Source organism: Rattus norvegicus, chromosome 2, assembly GCF_036323735.1.
Source record: "Rattus norvegicus strain BN/NHsdMcwi chromosome 2, GRCr8, whole genome shotgun sequence".
Lineage (NCBI taxonomy): Eukaryota > Metazoa > Chordata > Mammalia > Rodentia > Muridae > Rattus > Rattus norvegicus.
In genome coordinates this window covers 32,983,146-33,008,824 of record NC_086020.1, presented here as the reverse complement: position 1 = coordinate 33,008,824, position 25,679 = coordinate 32,983,146, and the positions used below count along the sequence as shown (strand labels likewise).

Below are 25,679 nucleotides of genomic sequence, written 5' to 3'. Positions count from 1 at the left end.
TGATCCCCGTAAAATAGGTCTCAGCCAATTCATCCTAGAGCATCAAACCAGAGCCTCCTGGATCTTAGGGCAAAGCTCTACCTGTGCTGTATTGGAAGTCCAGTGCTTATGATGTCACCCAGCCCTCCACAGCCACTCACTGACCCTGTCCACAGCTCTGGTCCCACTCAGAATCCTGGTGGCACTGGCAATGCCCTCACTGGGTCTGACTTGCTGTGGGCTTAGGCAGGTGGCCCAGGGTGAAGCCAAACATCGGCCCCCTTGGGAAACGATGTGGGGATGAGGTACCAGGATAAATCCTAATCTATCCCTGCCATATTCTTGGGCAAGCGTGTGGCACTGCATCTGGACCTCTAGGTGTGCACTTGCAGGCAGGTAGGATGTGGGTGAGGGATGGAGAGGACTGGACCATTTCTTCTGCTCAAGACCACATTTGTGGGTTTTCTTCAGAGTACAGAGAAGCTAGAACACAGCTCCAGAGGAGCCTTGAGATACTGTTGAATGGGTCTGGGATTTGTGGGACGAGGGTGACGACAGGTTTAGCTTGGCTGCAGGTAGCACAGCTCTAGTACAAGAGGAGGGGGCCTGAGTCTGCCTTCCCAAGGCTGAGCTGCGGCTCATTCTGCTCTGGAACTGGCCAAGTCTGGCCAGATCTTTGCCTCCATTAAGTTTACAGCCTGCGGAGGAATACCAACATTAAAAGTAAGCAAGTGAATCAATTGTAGAAGGATAAAGATATAGAAAATAAAACATGGCTCTAAAAACAAAAATACAGATATAAAAATGAATTAGTTCTGAAGGAACAAAGACTAACAAAGGGCAAAGGGTTAGGGCCTCTGGAGAAAGCTCTTAGAGATGACATCAGGCTAAAAGCCTGGAAAGAGCTGGGAATGGGTTGGAATAAGATGAGCAGAGGCCTAGCACCTGGGAGATGCTCGAGAAATCCTTGAAGTAAAGAGGAGGGGTCAGCCCACCCTGATCCTGTAGGCCAGTGAGGGAGTGCATCTCACATGCAAAGGGAGGCACCAGCGGAATTCGAGGAGACACTGAAAAACTCAGTGCATGCTCCCAAAAGACTCGTATGGCTGGAAGTTGTGGCACATGCCTGTTATGCCAGCACACAGGAGGCTAAGGCAGGAAGACTGAAACTGGACAGGCGTGAGAGGCTAGCATGAGACATGTATTGAGTTCCAGGTCACTCTAAGCTACATAGCAAGGAACGGTCAGTCACACACACAAAACCATCCATATGTGAAGAAACAGGATGTGAAGAGCCTAGAGTGTGGTGTATTTCATATTTTTCCATTCAAATTACCTTTATTATTTGTGCATGTGTGTATGCGCGTGTGTGCGACTGTTGGGCATGCAGATGTTATAACACGCGGAGGTTAGGGGACAACTGGAGGGAGTCAGTTCTCTCCTTTCACTATGGGGACTCGGTGATCAAACTCAGGTCAACAAGCTTTAGGACAGGTGCCTTTACCTGCCGAGCCACCTCACTGGCTCCTTTTAATAGTTCTGTTTATGGTGCCTTTCCCATTGCCCTATCTCCTTATAAGACTCAGAAGTGTATCCATTACTTAAAGGCAAGGTGTTTGTAATTCTCCATCAGCAGCCCTGAGGTACAAGGTCCAATAAGGGGCTGTTCATTAGAGAAATAATACAAAGTGTTCAAGGAAAGGGCTACAGGGCCTGAGCCTTATAGTATCAGTCTACTGAGTTGCATTGGAGCATAAAAGCTCTCTGTTTCAAAATAAACAGTTGTGCTCACTCTACTCCCGGGCCAGCGGACCTCAGCCAGAGATGGCCCAGAGACATGTTAAATGGGGTGCAGTGATTTTCCCAAGATGAGAAATGTGACCTCTTAGTGGGCAGTGGATCCTAGAAACAATATAGGACTGTATCAAGAGCCTGGGAGGGGACCAGGGAGATGGGTCTGTGGGTAGAGTGCTTGAAACACTACATGAGGACTGGAGTTTGGATTCCCAGAATCCACATAAAAAAGCCAGGCCGGTGTAGCAGCTGCCTGTAATCTTGACACTCAGAAGGCAGAGACCAGGGAGCTCCAAAGCAGCTGACTAGCTGAACTGCATGGCGCTGAGGAGCTCCGTGTTCAGCAGGAGACTCCAACTCAGTGTAGGCAGTGGAGAGCAAAGGAGGAAGACTCCTGGCGTCAGTTTTGGGTGTCCACACACATGAACTAGCACGTACTTGTGGATGTGCATGTACAGTACAAAGAAAGGGGGATGGAGGGAGGGGAGAGGGAGAGTCTAGGAGAAAAGGCCTTGGGGAGACATTTCTGTATATGAAGAAAATTAAGAAAAATAAAAGAATCCCATTGGGTTTCTTCCCTAGGAGTAATCCTGTCAGGCAGCTGCTCGAGGAAGGATGGTTACAATTTTCCGTATCTTTATGTGCTGAGTGGCAGGTGGTGGTGGGTGGTTACTTGAGGTCTGTGGACTGGTGACGAGAACTTAGAGGGCAGCAGGGATCACAGAGTGCCTCACTGTAAAGACGGGCAGAGAAAGAGCCGTGACTGGAGGTAGCATTTGCTACCTTTACCACAAATACCCTGAAGCACTATGTCGGCTGTGGCAGACAGGCACCCGGGATTAGTGATTCCATTAGATAGTTGTAGGACCCCTCAAACTGCGAGGATTCTGAGAGGCTTTAAGCAAATTGCCAAGCGAAGATGACCTTTGGGTTTTCTGAAGCATAGTCTACGTATCTTCCTTGTCCCTCATTGTACATGGTAGCCCATTTTATGGATGTGGAGTCTGAGGCTCCAGAGGGTTTACCCAGTGCCATGAAATGGGTAAGGTCCTGACTTCAATGGCTGTGATCAATAATGCATCCCATGCTGTCCTCGGATGCCACACCATTCTCTATTGCTCCGAAGTCTTATTTCTCTGAGACAAGGTCTCTTGCTGAACAAGAATTTCCTCGTTTGGACAAGGTTGGTTGGCCAGTGAGTTCCAGGAATCATCTTATGTCCACCCGCAGTGCTGAGGGTAGAGGCATAAGCAAGACAACTCAGCATTTTCACATGGGTGCTAGGACCTTGCACTCAAGTCCTCAATGGCCCAACAGGGGTTATTTGGGGGGACTGCTTAGATATCCCCTTCCTTTTGCTTTTTTGGAGGAGGGGATTCTTTAAAGTTCTAGACCTTGGGCCAGGACCCTAAGTAGTTGTGGTGAAGCTTCTACAATTGATTCGCCTATCTCAGTCATGGGGCTATGACTCCATCCTCCCTGAAACCGAAGTCCTTGGAAGACCAATGAAAGTCCATGCAAAAGAGAATTTGAGACTTGGCCCCAAGGCCCCCATTGCTGTGACTCTGGGGCTAGTGGGGCACCGAATTTGCCAGACACCAAGGCCAGCTCTGCAGATGTGGTCATTCTTTCCTTGATCTTTCGGTTTTCGTAGGTCAGAGGGTCTCCCAGGGTTTCCTGGGACCGGGTGTTGGAAATGAGGTGAACCAAGGCTGTGCTTCTCGCCTTCTAAGAGTGTCACGTCTGATGTCCACATTCTAAAAACTGTAAAGTTTCACATAAAAATCCACATTTCTGTCATCTTTGGAGTAGCCCATGTCTTAGCTCTCTCCTCTGTTGGTTCTGGACCCCCTCATCTTCGCTGCCCTTGCTGGCGTCCGGTGGCTTCTGAGTTTGTATATAACCCCTACGGTAAAAGGAAGCTAACTGACCCAAATGCCCAGCCAGTGTTTCCTGGGTCATGCTTACTGAGAAAGAAAACAAAAACAAGCAAACAACGTCCCCCAAACCCTTCAGCTTCCATCCAGGAACCTTCTTAGCTACCCCTCCTTCCCTGGGTTCCGCCCTGCGCCAAGTAGGTCAGGATTTGTAAGGATGGGGCCCGAATCGCTATTTTTTGAAAAGGTTCCCAGGCAGTTTTACTCTGTAGCCAAATTAGGATCTTCCACTTTAGGGTTTCCCCAAAATAGCACTCCTGGCTTCGGACCTTGCAGGAGCTCTTCGTGAAACCACTGCTACTGAGTCTCCTCGCACCCCATTCCCATTGTTCGCATGCAGCTGAACCTTTCTCCCTTTCCTGTCTGGGCCCGTAGCACCAAGACGCATGTTTATAGAGTTCTAGGTGGGGAGAGAGTAGATGCAAAAGGTGCACATTTCCTTTGAAATACTGCGAGAGTGTCAGAATTCCTCTGTTACAAACTGGAGGATTTTTTTTTTCAGGAAATGCGTAACGCTGTTTAGAAGCTATTTACTGTTTTGCCCATGTTCTTCCTTCAGGAACAAAAACACACACTGTGAAATAAAGCGAACGTGACAGCTTCATTTGAAGTCTTTCTTTTTTTCATTCCTAGAGAAGAAATTTTGTTAGTGCCGTGGGCAACGCTAGACTACCAGTCTATGCCACTGGACGGGACACCAAGCAAAGGCCATGTCTACCAGCAATGCCTTCAACCAGGGCCACCCTGGCCAAGAGTGCAGATGGCAGGGAATGATATTTGTACTCGAGCATAAAGCCCTGTGAAGGTCCACAGCTGTGTCTCCTTGGGCGTCTGTCCTCAGTCAGGCATGACAGGGTACATGTCACACAGGTTGTGATCTTTTCTCTTCCTCCAACGGTAGCCCTTGAAAGGGCTCTCCTGACTATCCAGGAAGTTGATCTCTGATGGGCAATCATAGTCCCAAACTGAAGACCTTCCACATAAAATGGCCAGCTCTGTTTAATGCTCAGAAAGTGGATGTTCTCACTGAGAAATGCAACCTGACGAACCCCGGAGAACAACTTAGAATTCCAAGCATCAGAGAGGTTCTTGGTCACTAGGAAGTATTTCTTACAGTGCTTAAAGGGACTCTAGTTGTCCTGAGCATGGTCCATATGACTCTGGCTGCCCTTGCCCTTCTCTCTCATTCCCTCTGCCTTGCTAAAACCGTTATATCACATTCCTGAAGCAAGCCACCAAAGTCTGTTCCCTGTTTGGCAAAGCCCCCTCCTGAGGCTGACCACCCATGTCTGAGTATTGAAGTATTTAAGTCCAACCATCAAAAACCCCCTTTGGCTCACCTATAATTAACATACCCAATTAAAATTAAACACCTCATCCTAACACGGGACTTCTCCTTCCACCTTTATACAAACCACCATTTTCCTATGGACCACGCCTGTCTCTTCTCTATGCAGAGACAGGTCCTTTGCTCCACTCTGAGACAAACGTCCTTCTCCCTTGCCCCTTTCTCCCTTCTCCCTTGTCCTTCTCCCCTTCTCTATCTTCCTCTGTCCCCTGTCTTTGCCTTTTGTTCCCTGCCCCCCCCTCTCTAAGGCAAAGAAAGATCCTCCTTTGTGCTGAGAACTTGGTCTTGGGGGTCCTTTCAGTACTGGTTTTATAAAATTCAAGATTTGTTTTCTCTTTATTTTTGGCTCCTTCCATTTTTAATCATTCTACAGAAGACAAAATAAAATACAAGGCTGATGCAGAGTTTAAAACCATTCAGTTTGGGATAAAATGCTTCTTCTGCAGGCATGAGGGCTGGAGTTCTATTCCTGGTACCCACATGAAAAATGGGGTTTAGTGATTTGCTCGTAATCCCAGACCTGGGGAGGATTAGTGGGTTCACTAGTTTAGCCAAATTGTTGGACCCCGGTTTCTAGAGACTTCTGAGGATGAACATTCAAGGTTGACCTCTGACTCCCAAATCTAGTATATATATGGAGAAAGAGGGGGGAGGGAGGAAGGGAAGAAGGGAGGGGGGGAGAGAGAGAGGGAGAGGGAGAGGGAGAGGGAGAGGGAGAGGGAGAGGGAGAGAGAGAGAGAGAGAGAGAGAGAGAGAGAGAGAGAGATATGCTCCTACTCACACATGAGCAGGTACATATACCCATACATATAACACTCCTGCCCCTGTCCCACACACAGTCAGAAAACGACAACAACTTGGTTTTCAGACAAACTAGACCCAACCATTTTTGGGTTTGCTTCAGACCTGGGCCCAGTTGCTTAAATGATCTGTGGAATTATTAATTCAAAGTAAGTAGAAGTAAGCCATTCATCAGGATTTGCTGACTTACCATTATTTGGAGGCATGGCTTCATGACATGATAGGTTTGGAAAAACCATCAGGGTATGTTCATGACTAATTACTTAAATGTGGGGATTATGGATTGGCTGTGGGACTCTTTGTATTTTTCAAGAGAAGTGTATTAAAATCCCAGAGAAATTTGGCCTTTGAGACCTTCGAAGGGCAACGTGTGCTTACCCGAGGACCCCTCACGAGATGACCAGACAATCTTCATGAGCAGTGGTGTTTATCCAGGGTGTTACAGCAGTCAGCTTATAGCAAAATCACTTGGGGCAGCATTTCAACCTGTGCAAAAGTGGGACTCCTCTCCTCCACAGAGATCCTGGTGCCCCACGTTTTGGGACTGGAGCAGAGCCTATTGTAGTCTGTCCCACAGAATTCCCATCTGACACTGGTGCTTCTACTCTATGCTAGGAGCTATTTTCTGAGGGTGAGTCTAAGCGTTGTTTCTCCTGGGCTCACATTTGATGCACAGTGTACTGGGGGCCTGTAGTCCTAGATAGTGTCATCTGTAGATCTAGATTGGAGATGAGTGTGTCTTGCATTACTTTTTGATATGGGGTGGGGATGTGGGGGGGGGCTAAAGAAAGAAGCCTCATCTTGGCCTGTGCTCTGCCAACGGCACCTCTCTTCTCTGCTCAAAGAATTCCACCCATCGAGTCCTGTAACACAACTTACTTGTTAAATGATGACTTGCCGTTTTGATTGTGCCAGCTTGAAGAGCTTGCCTCCTCCGCACCTTTAATTCACTCACTGTCTTGATGATTTATTTAATTCAATTAATGATCGATGACCTCACTTCTGTTGCAGATGAATGCAATTTGTCTTGTATTGCTGTTTAATTTTTCACTTACTTGTCTCGTGGAAATAACAGTGCCCTGGGGGTTATTTCTAACCGTGCACCCCAGACAAAGTGTTCAACCCTCTTGGATTTCAAAGCTTCACTCAGAAAATCTCACCTTTCACTTTCTTGCCATTGGGGTTTAGTTCCCTACGAGATTCTCGTTGACTTATTGTAGTTTTCTTGGGACAGTCATTGTGGTGGGTAGTTTACTATATGTGGTAAGGGTCCCCAGGACACCTGTTTCCCACTTTTGTATATCCCTGACCCTTGAGTATAGGGTGAGCCCGGTGGATAGGACACGGGGAAAGTGATGCGTAATTAATTTGGAAGTGTGTGACTTTGCCTTGCTGATTTTTCCCCAATCTCTTCTTACACATCTGCTCCTACACAGAAAACTCCCTAGAGTGGACAAGAGAATGACTCAAGAGCCTCCAAGTGACTGATGCTCAAGTCGTCAATGTCTGATAACAAGGGGTGGGAGTGGCTCCAGCTGAGCCATGCGGTAACCAAGACCCCATCAATGCCTTGTGATTGAAGTCTGTGCCCCTAGACTGTGTTATGACAGTGACTTCACAACACAGCCTGCAGAAGATTGGCTAAGCCACGGCATGATTTAAGACCCACAGGTATGCAAAGACACAAAAGGTGTGTTGTTTAAGCCGCTGAGTTTGTAAGGCAGCTAGTCAGTCAACAACAGACAATTAATATTATCTATGAGATGGGTCGACAGGTACATGTCTCCTAGTGTTGGTCAGATTAAATTATTCTGCAAGAACAATTGCCCCCCCCCAAATCTCAGTGCCTTAAATCCCCCAAAGTTTATTCCTTACTCATACTACACACCCATCGATAGTTGGTTACAGCTTAGCATTTTTACTCTGTCATACTGCAGAAGTTTCCCATATCCACAATATCACAGATACATGCTGGAAGGGAAAGGGAAAGGCCGCTGCAGTATATTCTTTAGCCTTGGAAACATCTCCACTGAAGGACGTTTCACACACATTCTGAACTGTCGTGTGAATAATGCCCAACCACAGCTGTACTTTGCATTTTGAACAAGTATATAACACGGGAAGTTATGAAAGAATAAATAGTAAATAACAGAGATAAAAACGACAAATAGAGAGAAAAGCATGCTCACCTCAGGCACTCACAACACCCAGCAGAAATGACTTGGAATGGCCTGGTTGCGAGAACACCATCGAATTATGAGGTTTCAAACACACTGTACAAATCAACTGGGGAAACTGAGGCAGTCAGCTGGAGTCTCCAGCTGAACTTTCTCTCCCTGGACAAGCTTCCCATGGCTGAACTTCATCTTCTAGATCCCCCTGCAGACACTTTTATATCATGGGATAAACAAAGGCCTCTGTTGGAATCAGTTTACCTTCTAGCTGTTCTCATCAACGCCGTGTTGTTCCTCTCTGGCTGTTTCGCTGTTCTCGCCCTGATCTATGTCAGATAGTTATAGGGAACAGCCCATCCCTGGACAAGGGGTCTTAGAGGAAACTTTGAGACAAACATACTTGGGTGCAAAATGGTGAGGGGAGGGTCACGAACTTGCTTCTCAGCGAGCTCAAACAATCCATGACATTTTACTGATATGGTGGGCATTACAATATGAGTGTATTTTCATGGCCAAAGCTAGTTCAGAGGAGTTGAATGGGATCACCAAAATCTAATCTCCCCAAGGGAAGCTATGAGGCATCAAGCCTGTTGTACTATATACTCGTGCACTGGATCAGAGGCATGTTGTCACTGACTACCATGATGTACAGAGAAGAGATGGGCCAGTTCATTTCATAAGGGTAGATGTAGAGGTCTCAGAACCTAAGAGAGGAGTGTACAACTGAAAAGCTAGCTTTCCTAAAGAAGGGTGAAAAGTTCAGAGGGCCCAAGGCAATAAGAGAAATGGAGGTTTTACCGTCCCCATGATCCTCACGATCACCTACCTACCATGGGACGAAAATGGCATTCTTATGTCAGTGGCATCTTCAAGACACATCCCCTGCTACCCCTGCCGATTGGTTGGTTTGCTTCCCCTAAGCTCTTTAAGCTTCTTCTGTATAGAAGGAATAATCCTATTCATAAAGTTAGACAGGGGTTTCCAACTGTCGCACAGCAATAAATTAGTAGGAGAGAAGATACGTTAAGGACCTCGGGCAAGCCTACGGTTATCCCAGTGCCCATCTTCTCCAATTCCAGTCTAATCTCACCTTCCTTGAGGATAAGCACAACCCCCGAGGGCATCCTGAACACGCAAGAGGAGCCGACGGAATGGTTGCTGTTCTTCAACATTCATCAGCCTGGCTTTAGAGGGTCTAGCTTGGTGAGACGTGCTGAGACAGGAAACCTACACATTTGTCTACAGAGTGGCTGTCAGGACCCTTCTTAAGCAGGTAAGTCAAGGCAGCACGATGAACCCATTGATGAAACCCGAACTGCACTAAACTGCTGATGTGCACCAGACATAAGCCAAGGCCCAGATCCCCTGAAATGAAGGCTGATGACCCCCCCTTTCCTATAAAACATACTTTTGCCTGCAGGCCCTGTGTGATCTTTGCATCCTGCCAGATGGTTTTTGGTTTCTCTTGAGGTTATAGCTTATGTCAAAAGCAATAGACTTCATTTAGATGAGTTCTGAAGGAAGCATGGGAGAGCCCCAGAACTGTGGCTTTTAACACTGACCTCAGATGCCTCTGAAGTCTACCTAGCAGAGGAAGAGCTTCTGTTGGGACCATCAGAATAGTCTGGGGTTTGCTGGTCAAGGGTCATCTTGTGCTGGATTTCTTCCCATATTGTACCATGGGGAATGTGAGATGGGCTAGGACAGAGTTCAGATGTAGGCCCAGTGTCTGTGAAGCCCCCTGCCCCACAGAAGAAGAGTGTATGTGGGGGGGTGGAATAGAAGGTTGGAAGGGGGCTGGAGTTATTACTTTTTAGCGACACAGCAATTTGTGCCTTTGGGGGAAATATTTCAATCTTAAAACTGAGATGAACTTAGTTATCACAGGGACTGCTAAGGGAAGCTATCATCATCTGTGTTCCAGAAACCTTGCTTTGGAAATTGGCTAGCCGTTAAACAATTTTAGCTCTCTTTCTACACATCTTTCCTGATGGAAGGTCGATAATGCCATTTCTAAATAGCGACACGGCAGTGCTTCTGAGCTGCCTGCGTCTTACCTACCTATGTCCTCTCTGCCTTCAAGAACCTCCTTATCTAGCAAGTGAGTTAGACATACAGTTGCATGATGTGATATACGAACTGTGTTGATAAATTTCTACTCGGACATCTCCACCATTGCCGAGGCAGACCAGTAGCGTCGTGGAGCAGTAGATAAGGAAGAATTCAGGAACGATGTGTCTTGACATCTTTTTTTTAAGTGTTCAAAGTAGACAGCAGGTACACGAGAGACACGGGCAGGATGCACACTAAGGCTGACACGCATGGTAGCTATGCTTGTGTGGCAGTATTCGTTCATGTCAACACTGAACTTCTTCTTTTTTTTTTTTTTTTTTTGGTTCTTTTTTTTCAGAGCTGGGGACCGAACCCAGGGCCTTGCGCTTCCTAGGTAAGCGCTCTACCACTGAGCTAAATCCCCAGCAACACTGAACTTCTAAGCCCCCTTTTCTTTGCTGAGATCACCTGACTAGTTTGAGCACATGAATGGGAGGTAAAATTGAAAACCCAGGGTCAGTGAGATGATCCAGTAAGTAAAAGCACCATGCCTTTACCATCAGATTTAAGGGCCCACATGGTGGAAGGAGAGAATCTACTTGTCCTTTGACACCCAAAATCCTCACTTTGGGGGAGACACACTCTATCTATCTATCTATCTATCTATCTATCTATCTATCTATCTATCTATCTATCTATCTAGTTTTTTTAATGCAAATAATCACTTCTGAGCCCATTCTAGCTTATCCAAGACTGCTCAGAGTTTTCCTGAGACTCTCAAAACAAACCAACCACCTTAGAGATGCTGGGATCTTCTGTCACTGGGGATTCTTACATGACCACAATGAAGAGAACAGCCCATCGGCTCTTGGGACACATGCCAGTCATCCAACTGAACATGTATTTGCATTTTTTCCAAATCACTGAGATTTAAATATTCTTTTTTAAAGTTGTATTTTTTTTTTAGCAGGATGACATAATCTGTTTCTCAAATTGATTGCAAAATTGGCTGATGGCCCATCCTTACATCCAACAGGACCTACTTCCTGAGGCAAAACTTTTAGGTGAAATCACTCGCTTTTAGTGTTAGTGTTTGATGAACAGAGTCCTTTGACTTGCCCATGCTCCTGCTTCCGGCTCACCGGCTCTAAGTTTAGGCTCTTTGCTTCTCTGGACCTTCTGTTTTGTCCCTGTTTCTTCGAAAGCCTCATTTCCCAGCACATTTCTCCCTGTCTTGTGTGTCCATGTACCACACTGTGGCAATCTAACACACTCATCGTGTCCTCAGATGTCCTGCCTTCATGACATCTGTGGTCGTTACTTCTCTATTGCTGTGTTAAAACATGACCGAGGCAACTTATAGAAGGGAGGATTCACAGGGGCTTATGATTCCAGAGGGACAGGAGTCCATGATGATCATGGCAAGCAGGCAGGCAGGCAGACAGACATGACACGGCAAGAGCAGCTGAGAGCTCACATCATAATCTACATACGTAAACAGACAGCATAGTATGAGTGGCACAAATATTTTGAAACCTCAAACCCATCTCTCTTCCCAAAAAGTCACACCTCCTAATCCTTCCCAAACAGTTCCACCAAGTGGGGACCAAGTATTCAAACACATGAGCCATTCTTATTCAAACCACCACACCTAAGCTGTCCTGCCTTTTGACCTCAAAGTACCAGAATGGGAAGTTTGCTTTTGTTGAAAAAATTTTCACCTTTCAAGACCCAGAAACTTGTCTATAGGATTCTTTTTTTTTTTCATAAAACATTTCACAGATAACTAGAGATAACTTTCCCTGAGCTTCCCTTTCTTACTTAGGGGGCCCCCAAACCCCCATCAGTAAGATGATATAGGTGTTCATGTATATACCACACTCAGCGATCCTCAAGATCAAAAGTTGGCCTGGAACATCTTTTCAGTCTTCACAATACATAGCAGTCCTTTGTGCATATGGGATACCAGGATACAGAATCTTCCAAATGAAACCCTTTGCGTTGAAAGCTTAAAGTGGTTTGCATTAAAGTTCCAGTTTTCCCGACTTTGCCTTTTCAAAAGTGTCTGTAAAACATACATTTGCTCCACACCTCCAATACGTCCAAAGGCTCCAAGAGTCTTTTATTTGTGCTACTGGTGGTCACTGTCTGGGATGGGTTTCCAGTTTCTTAGCCTCTTATGCAAAGGTTTGAAGTAAGGGCTCCTACAGAGTTTCAAAAGCAGCAGGGTAACTTTATTCAAATCAAAGCAATACAACAGCAATACAACTGTCAAAAGTGACCACAGACCACAAACCAAATGGAGTCCCAGACCAAGTAGAGGCCCAAACCAAGTCCTAGGCTACTAAACAACTCCATATGCGTGTCTTCCTCGCGTACAGATTATTTTCTTCCAGACAGCGATACAGATGTTTAGACAGAGCATAGAAAACAAGGGTTCCTTTGGAAAGCTACGAATCGAGGGTTAGTAAGTAGAAGATGAATGTCAATAACAATGAGTCTGTGCTGGCAGCAGGGGAAGTGAGAAGCTGACGGTGGGTGCTACCTTAGAGTGTACACGAGGAGAACAAAGTGGTGCTTGACTTGGAGGAAATGAAGCTGATTCAAGGGAAGACAAAGGGCTTGATATTTAAAGATGTTTAAGAAGTTAGTGAGATAACACGTTGCTGCTGAGTAGAACATGGTTGGGAGGATGGGTAGAGAGGGTCAACAGCTAACAGGATAGTCTGACATTTGAACAGTAGGGCAACCTAATGGGCTGGTGATATCCTGAGTTGTACGGGAGGAGGCAATATTCAAAATTTAAAGGAGAGAAATATAGGAGCTTGAGGGTTAGGGGGAGCCATAATCCCCATGTTTTGTTCTGCCATGACCTTCTTATTTCATCTTTCAACCTCTCGAGACTGTGGGGGCTCTCATTTAGTAATACCAATTAGTCTATAAATTTTCACCTTTTAAAAAGAATAAAAACTAAGGTAGTCTCTGTTTCCATTAGAACATTAGAAAAGGGATGTGTGCACAGCCCAAACTAAGACACAGATCCATCAGTGTGTTATTATTTATTTTTTATTTTAAAAGGTTCAAAACTATAAGAGACAGATAGGACTAAGAAGTGTCTCCTCATGTGAAAGGTTTTCCTCGGAAAGCAGCGTGTCCCAAGAGCCTCTCAACAAAGCTAGCTTCCTGGCTCTCTGCTGATGAGATTTTTGTACTTGAGGCTCCGGGAGCAGCTAAGAGAAGTCAGCCCCTGCCAAATCTCTCTAGACATAGGCCGCTTACTGCTTTTCTTTTGCGAGGTGACCTGTTTTCTTTTTCTATATTTGTGGTGAGGAATAGTGATTAATTCCAATGATCACATTTAAAATTGTTTAATAGACAAAGAACTACAAGCAACCAAGAATAAGAGTGGGAAAAAAGAATCTTCGCCCAGGGATGAGCCCCTTAAAATTGATTCTCCAATACCAAAATGGTCAACCCTACAATCATATACCTACAAACAACATTATGTAGCCTAGGCAGGTGGTTTTTATATATTTAGGCATGTGTAACTATAATAACTAAAGGAAAGGAAGATAGTGCTTCAGGAGGGAGCTAAAGGGGGCTTGGGGGAAGAGAAGAGGGAAATGATATATTTTAGAAATATTATAGTTATATATAGAAAGATAAAGATATATTAGATATATTTTAATTAAAAAAAGAAATCTTTTTTTACCTTAGTCCACAAAGATTTCCTTCTAGAAATGATTTTTCTAGGAGCGTTATAGTCATAGTTCTTAAATTTAGGTCTACAGTCTATTTCAAGTTAGTTTTTAATGTATGAGGTGGTGAATGAATGAGGTTAATTTATTTTATACACATCTTAGTTTGCTCCAGCACAGTTTAGACCCTATTTTTCTCCTCTTTGGATTACTTTGAGCTGGGAAAGGGATTGGCTTATTATAGGATCCAGTGTGGCCTGAATACAGTGAGGGAGAAAGGGGGTGTTGAGTGTGGATGCTGTGGAAGAAGGTAGGGGCCAAGTCATAAACAGACTTACGAGCCTTGGTAAGAAAACTGCATTTCATTCTAAAAAAAAAAATTAATTGCTTCAAGGATTTTAAGCAGGACATTGCATGATTCAGTTAACCTCTTTTAAATATAAAGATGTGTTTGATGCGTGTTTTAGCGAATCCAATAAATTCACTCTGATACTTGCCATGTAATAGTAAAAGAGTTCATTTGTTATTGTTATGTGTTCGCATATATATTATGTGTGTTGGGTACATGTGCCATAATGTGTCAGAGGACAATGTTGTGCAGTCATTTTCTTTCATCTTTCTATAGGTTTCAGGGATTGAATTCAGGTCCCCAGGCTTTCTTGGTGCATGCCTTTACCTGCTGAAGCATGCAGCTAGCTCTAGTTATTAATACCTTTGGGTATCAAAGTCATCAAAGAGCAGTGAAAATATATAAGCTGTCCTGATGGCATGATGCAGAACATCTCATCCTTTGTTCCTTCTCTAGTTAAGCCAACATAAATGTGTTGTTTTTTTTGGGGGGGGGGACATTGCCCAAGATTTACTGCACAAGACTTCTTCAAGATACTCTAGAGTGGAGGTTTTCAACCAGTAGATTATGACCCCCCGGGGATCGAATGATTCTTTCACAGGAGTCACCTGAGACCATCGGAAAGTAGATATTTACATCACAATTCACAACTAACATAACTACAGTTATGAAGTAGCAATAGAATAACTTTGTGGTTGGAGGTCACCTCAACATAAGAAACTGTATTAAACGGTCACAGCCTGATGGAGGCTGATTACCACTGCCCTAGAGGGTCATTCTGATCAAGAAGTAGAAGACACCTTGGCGTGGAAATGACCCAGATGTGCCCGACTTGCTTTGCAGGGTGATTCAAGACTCCTTTTCCTGACGGTTCAACTACATGTGGTGTTTTTCTTACATGAGGACGAGGACACCAACTGAGAATCATCAGGACTTGAATTTTCGAGTTGCTCTCCTAATATAAATGGCGCAAATGGAAGCTATAGCTTGTACTTAGGGACACAATTGGAGAGATAGCCTTGCACTGGGAGTGTTCACATCCCTGTGAAGGATGGGCTACACAGTTGCTTGGGGTTATTTCTCTTCTGAAATGTAGATCGCTCTTGAGATCACTGGAGACTTTGTGCAGTAAGTGCCATTGAATCTGCGTAAAGTTTAAACAGTTACATGAGCTTTTGTTGAAATTTCATGCAGATTAAAAGGCATCCGTGAAAAGCAGACCTTGGGGATACCTTAGTTAGGGTCTTATTACTGTGAACAGACACCATGACTAAGGCAACTCATAAGGACAACATTTAATTGGGGCCAGCTTACAGGTTCAGGGTTAGTCCATTATCATCAAGGCGGGAGCATACATGGTACAGGAGAAGCCAAGGGTTCTACATCTTCATCTGAAGGCTGCTAAGAGAAGACCGACTTCCAGGCAGCTAGGACAGGGCTCTTAAAGCCCAGGCCCACAGGGACACATCTACTCTAACAAGGCCATACCTCCCAATAGTGCCACTCCCAGAGCCAGGCATATTCAAAGCCCCACAGGGGAGGTGTTAGAGACATAGTTTCAGGTTGGGCTCAACCCCAGAGAGAAATATTATGTGTGTGCTATTTATCAGAAGAGAGCCTACTTTCTTGAATTTCACCCAAGTACACCTTTGAGTGATCACTAAAGACCTGAATAATGGAGGAAACCGGATACACATATTCCGTATTAACTATTTTAATAATCCACATCATGTGTTAATCAGTAAGGCTGTAGGAGAAGAAACTGAAGTATGACTCAGACCGAGTAGCCATGGGAAATTGACGAGTTGAGACTTATGTCACAAGAAACAGTGAGACATTTAAAGACATAGGAAGACATTTCCAGGCAAAGCAGGAAAATACTGACTTATCGGAGGACCAAGAAGGTCAACCAGAGTGGACTGGCAGACCTTGTGGCCAGGGGCTGAGATGCAGATAATGCAGAAGCCAGTAGTGTCTTTTTTAGGATATGGTACTATGGCCGGTGGTGGACTGTGGACTACAGAAAGGCAAGAGAAGAGGGTGGGGATGAAGCACCAGACAGCTTGCTTCACCATTGTCCAGGACTGGGGTGTGGCGAAGGGACTGGGGCAGAATGGATTTATTCAGGATCTGTTGAGGGGAAGAGAGTGTGATGAAAGGAGCCAGTTCATAAGCAGGTGGAATCCATTCTGGGTCCACGTGTGAAAGCACCACATCCACGGGGTATAAGGTCCTTAATTTTATAACACCACTAGCGTGTGCTTTCCCAAACCAGAAGACTTGGCTCACCTTGGCTTCTGATCTCTTGAGATCTTTCCAGAAGCAGGGAGCTGCATTTTTCACAGTGGGAAGGGTGAGTTCTGTGGGTGGTTAAGTTTGCCCTGAATTCAAGTTGAGACAGGGCACACACAGTCTTTGGATGGCTTCGCAGTTCTAGGGGAAGGGACCAGGAGGCTTAGCGTTTATTATGGCACGGGTAAAGAACTTCATGCACGAGAGCTGTCATTCTGCCTTCTGGTATACAATCTTTCAACTTCAGTTTTACAAGACAAAGGTGGGGCATTCAGAGAGGTTCTTTAAAACCATGCTATTACTTTAGTTTTAGTTATCCAAATATGTGCATCTGTGTGCATACGAGTACAGGAACCTGCTGCGTTAAGAACTAAAGCTTGGGTTTTTGTAAAAACAGTATGTGCTCTTAATCATTGAGCCATCTATCAGCCCCTCAGAAAGGTTAACTTCGCTCTAAGGTACAGACTTTGGAAATGATTAGACCAGGACTGGCTCTTTGGAATGATTAGAACCACGTCTGGTTCTCTGGCTCCCATTCGGTTGGATTACTTTCCTCTTCCGGTTATTAAGACCTCACAGCCTCTACAGAGCCCTCGGTGCAGAGAACGTGATTTCCCTTTGTCTAGTATGCAGATTGTCTCCCTCGCTCCCTAGCTTGCCTAGAATCGGGCTCAGCAAGTGAGCCTGCTAGAGTCAACTTATTCTTCTTGCTGCCACATCCGGGGCTTGAGGATGAGAGAGGCAAAGGAGAGAGTATGAGCAGAACTCTGGTGCATCTACCACCGTTAAGCTAGGGGAAGCAACTCTTCTGCTTGTTCATTGCCCCGAAGGCATTTTCCATTTCATGGGCCCTCCCGCTCCATATCCCTCACCTTTTGCCCCTCAGTTTCAGCTCTGGCCCCTAGGGAAGCGTCCCTGGCTGCGGGGCTGACAACGTTTTGGGGGCAGGGGGTCTTGTTCTCTGTGCTCCAGCCCATCTGTGCGCGGAGCCTCATTCCCGGGCTCCCGGAGCCCGGCGGGCATTGACGTCAAACGGCAGCGGAGCGCTGCCTACAGACGGCTGACCCGGGCTCTTCTCCACACCCCCGTCCTTCTTCTCCCCCTCCCTTTTCCCGGCACCCGATTTCAACCGGCTATAAGAAGAGGGAGAGCGCAGTGCCCGAGCAGCGAGGAAGTCCAGCACCATGGAGAGCTCCCGCCTGCGGCTGCTACCCGTCCTGGGCGCCGCCCTACTGCTGCTGCTACCTTTGCTGGGTGCCGGTGCCCAGGAGGATGCCGAGCTGCAGCCCCGAGCCCTGGACATCTACTCTGCCGTGGATGATGCGTCCCATGAGAAGGAGCTGGTCAGTATTTCCCTCGCCTCGGGTTTGCCCTGGGCTGCCACGGGACCCTTGCTTTGCGTGCGTCCCTCTCCACCCCAGTCCCATCCCAGAAGGCAGAGACCCTGACTGGATTTAAAAAAAAATAGTCTGGGTACCCTCTGCCAGACAAAGATATTTGAGTTCATGGGCTGCGGGCTGCCTGTCGAGCGAATCCCTAGTTGTGGCCAGTCTGGGCACTGTGCGCCTTGAAGGCTCTAGAAGATGAGGTCAGGACTAGGGACTTTGCCTGCCAGACTTCCTCTCCACCAGTATCTTCTCCCCTTTGTCCCCCGAGTCCCGCTACCCCGCGGTTGTATTTCCCGGGCTCCCTATAACTGGGCTGAAAGTGAGCACCTGCGCTGGGCTCGCAGCCAAGGCGGCAACTTCGGGCTCCCGGCGCTGTGTTGCAGATTGAAGCGCTGCAGGAAGTCCTGAAGAAGCTCAAGAGTAAACGCATTCCGATCTATGAGAAGAAGTACGGCCAAGTCCCCATGGTAAGGCTCTGGGTCCTCTTCCCTTACTTTGGCAGGAGAAAAGATTGCCTAGAATCTAACACAGGGTCTTTACTCTAGCAGGTGGCTGAACAGCTAGGTGATTCATTATATCTAGAATGTCCCCTTTGCTTCTGCCCTCGCCCCTTGCTCCTTGGTCTCTAAGAACAAGAGAGAACAGGCTATGTAGGGCCAGAAAACAGTCTTGTGATCTGAGTGGGAGTACTTCCTGAAACATGTCAGATGGGCGAGCCCTTGAATCTATTCAGTTCTAATTCCTCCTAGAGCAGGACGAGATTTTTCTCTTTTTCTTTATTTGTATCATTTTGCTGTTGTTTTGTTTCTTAAATTCTGTGGTTAAAAAGTTTCCAGGACGCACACGTGTGAGCGCGTGCATGCACACACACACACACACACACACACACACACACACACACACACACACCACTTCTGTTTTTCTTCTTTGGGCAAGGAAGTGGGAAAGTAGAAAACAAGGGTTATGAGAAAATACATTGTATATTTCTTAGATGCAAGGATCTGGGTGATTTTCCCCCTCTTTAGATAACAAGAAAAGAAAGCCGAAGATGTGGTCCCTCCCCAAAGGCAGAAGAACGTAGAAGGGGAGCAATCCTTTAAGTTTCTTCCTTTAAATATCCTCTTTCTGAAATTCTAAGCCCGAGGCTCCCTGGGCTTCGGATCTGACGCTTTGACCTGAGCCGAGGGTAGTGGTCTGGTCCTCTCTCCCATGAGGACGCTCCTTTGGGACCCCAGTAACCATCCTTGTGTTGTTGACAGTGTGACGCTGGAGAGCAGTGCGCAGTGCGGAAAGGGGCCAGGATCGGGAAGCTGTGTGACTGTCCCCGAGGAACTTCTTGCAATTCTTTCCTCTTGAAGTGCTTGTGAAGGGGTGACAGCCTCCTTCGGTTCCCATATTTCCTCTTTCCCCTAAAGGAGCGCTCTTTTGTCCCTGGAGCCGCTTTAACAACAATAAAGTTTGCGTTCCCCCCAGAGAGTGGATGGGCTCTTTCCCTGCTGCTTCAAAATAAAAGATTTGATGTTATTGTGTGAAGGACAATACCTTGAATGGTGTTGGTATGTGTGCAAAGTATTCTTCTCTCGTTTTATCCACCTGACACATTCTTGTGACCTTTCTGGGAAGAAGAGGGACTTTCGCTTTAAAACTGTATTTTTGTATGTGGCGGGTCACAATGAAGATTAGACCTAGTTAATTTTGGCAGATGACATCATAACCCGGAAAACAAATCACCCCAAAGCAACACAAATGGAAGCGTGTGCAAATTACACCCAATAAAGCATTTTTGATAATTGCTCACAGTGCATGGCTTTTTCTACCTGAGTAATTTAACTAGGAATAAAGGGATTAATCATGCTGTTGTTTTCAAAGAGAAATACTTTAAAAATAGCTGTCTATTGGGAGAGCAGCACCTCAGCTCCAAGGAGTTTTGATCATTAATTAGGAGTGTGCTATACCGGCTTCAGTATACCGTGTGTTCTGACTACAGAGGTGTGGTGGTAGTAGTCTCTCTCTCTCTCTCTCTCTCTCTCTCTCTCTCTCTCTGTGTGTGTGTGTGTGTGCATGAGAGAGAGAGAGAGAGAGAGAGAGAGAGAGAGAGAGAGAGAGAGAGGTGGGAGGGTAGCGATGACAAACACACTCATTCAAACCTTTAGGCAGACTCCTTAGTTTCATCCGTGAGCCTCATCAGGGACGCCTGCACACATGTGTTTGCTGCTGCACTATCCCCAAGAGCCAGGAAGTGGAATCACCCTAGAAGACGGACAACAACAAAAGAAATTAGTGAAGAGCATGTGTTACGGACACTTGGTGGAATTGCGTGCAGCCATAAAGATAAGTGAAGTGACACTTTCAGAAAAATGTCTGGAGTTGGGAATCATTATGCTATGTAAAATAAGTCAGGTTCAGAAAGACAGATGTCACATGTCTAGGGAACCTATATTTGAAAGTGTGTGTGTGTGTGTGTGTGTGTGTGTGTGTGTGCGCGCGCGCGCGCGCGTGCAGAAATCAGTAAGTCCTAGCTATGTACAAGGACCCTGTTTTAAAGCCAACAAATGGTTTGTTCTGAGCCAAATCCAAGTGACTAACTTCTGGGTACATGTATCCAAGTTACCCTCGATGACATTCTCTCAAAGGAAAGAGGTCATTTAAACATTTACAGCCACAGAACAAAGAAGACCATTAATCAATACATCCAGCAAGTACATCAGTGGGGACTTTGTGTCGGCAGGCAACAGCAAAATGAGGAAATCTGTTGTGTAACAGCCTTAGCTTTAAGCTGGTTAAAGCTAGAGGCCTACCAAGGGCTCCACACTGAATAGTAGCTTCTACATAGTGCAGAAGGCAAACAGAAAACAAGACACTACTTTTCTTAAAAATAGCCCAAGACAGTTTGACCGTGCGTATAATATTTAGTCTTTCACAGTCATGGCCTGGCAGCTTGGGTGTCTTTATGGGTGTGGCTTCTGAAGGGAAATTCAGCATCGCAGGCCGATAAGCATATTCTTTCAAACCTTAGGCACACTTAAAACAAGATGATGAATCTGAACTTCGTTTGGGCGATTCTTTTTGAGATGGAGCATCCTGTAACTCTATCTGGCCTCAAGACGGTTGTGTAGCTGGGGATGACCTTCAGTTTCTGAATTTCCCATCTCTGCCTGCCATGTGCCATCATAGCTTATATGGGTCTGGGGAGCACACGCAGGGCTCTGTGTATGCAAGGCAAGTGCAAACATGCTACCAAAAGACCGAGGTTCCAGCTCCCCGCAGCCCTTTGTTGGAAAATATGCTCCCTTTGGAGGTTGCTCATTCTGAGAAAGGGAGTTACAGCAGCAGATGCTTGGGGAGTGTGAGACTAATTCACTTTCCCAGCCAATATGCCTGTGGAGGAACTATCCAAGGAAAAGCAAATTTGCTTAGATATTAGTTTTTAGTTAAACAAGGAAAGACTGGTGGGGGCAATTTCAACTCAAGAAATAAAAAAGGAAGCTAAATGTTACATTTCTTAACTTTTTTTTTTTTTGGTTCTTTTTTTCGGAGGAGCTGGGGACAGAACCCAGGGCCTTGCGCTTCCTAGGCAAGCGCTCTACCACTGAGCTAAATCCCCAACCCTCATTTCTTAACTTTTAAACAGGCCTCTGTGCTCCCCTAAGACTAAGTAACACACACACACACACACACACACACACACACACACACACACACACCCCACTACCACAACTACCACACACAGTCTCCTATAGCCCAGGCTGGCCCTCATCTCCCTAAGTAGCTTGAAGCAGTCCTTGAATTCCGGGTGTCCTGCCCCCCACCTCCTGCAGGCTGAGATCACCTGCATGCATCACCACTGCCTGTTTAAGCAGCAGCATTATGAGAGGAGCAGTTGCTAAGAGCTTTGAAATCCAAACTCAAGTGGGTAGGCAGAATAGCAGAATCAAAAGGAAAACTTTGCGGATTCTTGAGGGGACGGAGAGCGCAGGTAGGAAGCATCCTCATGTACAATGGCCATCTGCCATGTTCTTATTGTTTTGATCAGCATGCCTAATCTAATTAATCTTGGAAGTAGATACAGTTGCCAATTTTCAGAGTACAAAACAGAAGCCAAGAGAGATTATAGAATTTGATTATACAATTCCAAATTGAGTTGTTTTTTTGTTTTGTTTTGTTTTGTTTTGCTTTGATCTCTTTGATTGCTCTTTATCTCTTCCTTTAATGTCACCCTGGGTACCAACAGTTACTGATTTCCCCAGAAGAACTTTGCTTAATAGAAAGTAGCTTAGTTGGGGAGGGGTCGATGTGTATTTTGGAGGACGGCGCATTTCCCTTCGATTCCCCCAGAGACGGCCGATTGGTGGTTATAACTCAGTATACTTTAACCCTAAGGCACTACAAATGACTGTGTAAGAGTATCACAGTCTGCTACTGTTCCAGAACCAACTTCCACTAAAACTTTAACTTCTCCACACCCGTAAGTGTATCTATTCATGTCAACCCTAACTGAATCTGGTGAGGACATAGCTTTAGTCACTTGGTTAGTGCTCAGGCTGAACTCTTGGGGACAATGACACTTAGAACTGCAAGAGAACCTGGAGGAATTTCACACCTAAGCAAAGGAACACACAGCCTCAAATGCTTCAACCCAGTCCCCCAGTGAGGACTTCCAGCTCCGTGGCCTCTTCCTTCCTTCTTGTCTAGTAAGAACATGATGGGTAGGGCTGGAGAGATGGCTCAGCCGTTAAAGGCTAGGCTCACAACCAAAAAATATAAGAACATGATGGGTAAACTTGGTTTTCAATATGGCATACAGGAACAAGGAGCTTGGGTTGGGGCGTGGCCTCCATTAGATTAACCTGGGGGCATTTTTTGATTGATGGGGGTGCGGCACAGCCTGCTGTCCCAGTGCAATGGTGAAGGAAGTGTAAGTTGAAATAAAACCCTTTCCTTCTCCAGTTGCTTTTGGTCAGACAGCAACAGAAAGAAACGCAGAACAGTCAAGAAGTGTTAGGAGCAGTTAATGATGGGGACCTCGGATGAGTGTGAAATGGCTTTTGCCAAAACATTTCATCTGGGGGCCCAGCTTTCAAGTTTATGATGTGAATGACATTCTACACTGATGATTGAAAAACATTAATTTTTAAATTACTTGTTAAAGGTAACTTTACCTTTCTAGCTCCCCTTCAAATAGAATATTTCACGACATTTAATTATTGAAGGTCTCCGTGATATAAGGAAAAAAGGACTGAAGATTAAGAAGGTTTTAATGAGCAAGGGAGTCACCTGCAAGTGAGACTGGCTGGTAGGTCTGGCTGTTGAGAGAGCTGCATTAGAAGGGATCTAAGGCACAGGGGTGACACACCCAGAGCTGTGGGCTTCACAGCAGCCAATGTATCAAAGTTACTGGAGGGGGTTGGGGATTTAGCTCAGTGGTAGAGCGCTTGCCTAGCATGCTCAAGGCCCTGGGTTCAGTCCCCAGCTCCGGAAAAAAAAAAAGAAAAAAAGAAAAAAAAGTTACTGGAGAACTCTCCCTTTCAGTAAGTTCTTTATATTCCTACAGTAATTACAGCCATTGCATGCTTTATGCTGTGCCAGAATCTGGAGGGCTGTGTTGGGCGCATTGCAAACCCATGGACCTCTGCCCCTTTCCAGTCTTGATAGGACACATTGGAATCTGAGTGTGGGGGCTGTAGTTAGGAAGGGAGTTTAGGACTCTGTAGTCTGTTTGTTTACTTAGAGACAGTCTGGTGGCATAGCCAAGGCTGACCTTGAACTCAGGATCCTCTGTACCAGCTTCCTGAATGCTAAGATTGCAAGCATGTACACAACACCCAGCTAAAACTGTAATAATGAGCCTTTTGGATAGTTTTGCTAAGCTTTCTACAGCCTCTGGAATACTATGCTATGTAGGCTTAGATTTTTTTTTAAAACTTACTTTTAATAAGGGTTCTCAAATGCTTCCTTCTGGCTCACCATCCAAAGGTAGGGAAGAAAGATGGTAAATAGGACAAGAAGAAGTGGACCTGTCTAGAAGTAGTTCATTGGGGGTGATTCTAATCTCCGTCTGTCAGGATACCAGCAGTTCAGACCAGTAGTGTCAGGATAGCACATATGGATCAGTAGCAGTAGCAGGATCCAGCAGAAACAGCCAGGCCTCTGCCAAATTAGCACAAGTCAGCAGCTACCAGGACTACCCAGGAAAACTCGAGACCAATGAAATATTGCAAGAGTAGCTATGCAAGTATGCGTCACTGTCCATCGAGTCCTATTTAGACTCTCTCCAAACACCAGGCGTCCTCCCATGGGTCTTGCCTCAGCAAGATGACACGTGAGCCTGCATCACACGGCCCATCCAGAAGCTTCCACTTCAGAGCTACTTGGTGTATAGTTCATTTCCTCACTCCAGCCACTTCTCTGTTTTGAATGAATAAGGCATTGAAAATATCATGGGGAACGATGACAGTCCCCATCCTCCCGAAGTTTATCACCCGGTGGTGAGAATAGATAGAACACCATAAAACCCCTGAAAGCCATGTCATGACAACCTTTACAAAGGACATAGTGGGAGCAAATGGTGTAGTGTGCTCTCAAAGTAGAAAGGGAAGGAGTTAGAGGTGACTAAGGAAAGAGGTTAGGAGAAGGGGAGGAAGGTAGGCTGTTGCAGTCAGAGGAGGGATGCTTGGTATTCCAAAGACAACAGAGGTGAGCAACTGGAAGAGGGCAGCCGGAAGGGGACCAACGCAGTGGTTTGAGCGAAAATGCCCCCCCCCCCCAGGCTCACGTATTTGGTCTCCAGTTCATGGTGTTGTTTGGTGAGGTCCGGGGGTGTGGCCCTTGTTGGATAAAATGTTTCACTACAGACAGACTTTGAGAGTTTAAAGACCGGCAACATTTCCAATTTGCTCTCTCTGCTTCCCGCTCACATTTGAAAAATGTGAGCTCTCGGCTTCCTGTTCTGGTTGCCACGCCTGCAGTGCTGTGGGTGTCATTATGGATTCATCCAGCTCCCTGGATATGTAAGTCAAAACAAACACTTCCTTCTGTAAGTCGTTTTAGTCACAGGTTTTTGTTTTGTTTTTATCTCAACAACAGAAAAGGAAGCAGTACAACCATGAACTTAGAAAGCGATGCCTCATGGGAAAGCTTCATGATGAGTATCCCTTTGCCTTGGTCATTTGACCCCATCCCTCTGTCAGGTGGAATGATAGATAGGTCAGGGACATCGCAAGGGAAAGCAGGGCTGGCAGTGATGTGGGGGACTGTCCTCGGCTAAGTTTTCAGCATTTACCTTTTTCTGACTGGTGTTCGAATGCGATTCTCTCTTAGATGATACGATCGTTAATTTTGATGGTCAACTTGACAGGATCTAGACTGAGTCAGCAGGTGAGCCTCTGGGCATGTCTATGAGGAGTTATCTTGACTAGGTCAGTGCTGGACATGTTTGTGAAAGATCTCGTAACGTAGGCAAACTGAGCTGGAAAGAACTACCTTGGGTTTGTTAATAAACAACCAATCTGAATCTTCACCTCCTGACAGTTTTTCTATTATTCTTTTGCTTTTTTGTCATGCTCTCTTAAAGTTTGGCTTGTTTTATTTATTTATTTATTTATTTATTTATTTATTTATTTATTTATTTATTTAAGTTTGTTTACTTTATTTAGACAAGACCACATCCAGCTATAACTCTAGTTTCTGGGGATCTAATGCCCTCTTCTGGTCTCTACAGGTATTGCATTCAGCGGTACACATACCTACACATATACAATTCTGGCAAAGAATACATGTACATATATCTTTTATATAATGAATCTTTTAAAAATACTATTTTTGTCATTATTTCCAGTTTTTTCTCTTTCTTGTAATAAATTTTTTCTGT

At 45.5% G+C, this 25,679-nt stretch overlaps 1 protein-coding gene across 2 annotated transcripts; it reads left to right on the top strand.

The window, feature by feature from the left end:
* The first annotated feature begins 17,030 nt into the window (after positions 1-17,030).
* On the top strand, positions 17,031-19,610 carry Cartpt (CART prepropeptide). Of its 2 annotated transcripts, none has more exons than XM_006231843.5 (3): positions 17,031-17,767; positions 18,196-18,279; positions 19,072-19,351. In XM_006231843.5, exons 1-3 carry the CDS (start codon positions 17,609-17,611, stop codon positions 19,177-19,179), a joined length of 351 nt encoding a protein of 116 aa, XP_006231905.1. In that variant the 5' UTR covers positions 17,031-17,608; the 3' UTR covers positions 19,180-19,351.
* The last annotated feature ends 6,069 nt before the right edge of the window (positions 19,611-25,679 follow it).

Coding starts and splice junctions, on each gene's coding strand:
- Cartpt (XM_006231843.5), top strand. CDS start 17,609: ATGGAGAGCTCCCGCCTGCGGCTGCTACCCGTCCTGGGCGCCGCCCTA. Junction 17,768..18,195: donor CGTCCCATGAGAAGGAGCTG/GTCAGTATTTCC, acceptor GCTGTGTTGCAG/ATTGAAGCGCTGCAGGAAGT. Junction 18,280..19,071: donor AGTACGGCCAAGTCCCCATG/GTAAGGCTCTGG, acceptor TGTTGTTGACAG/TGTGACGCTGGAGAGCAGTG.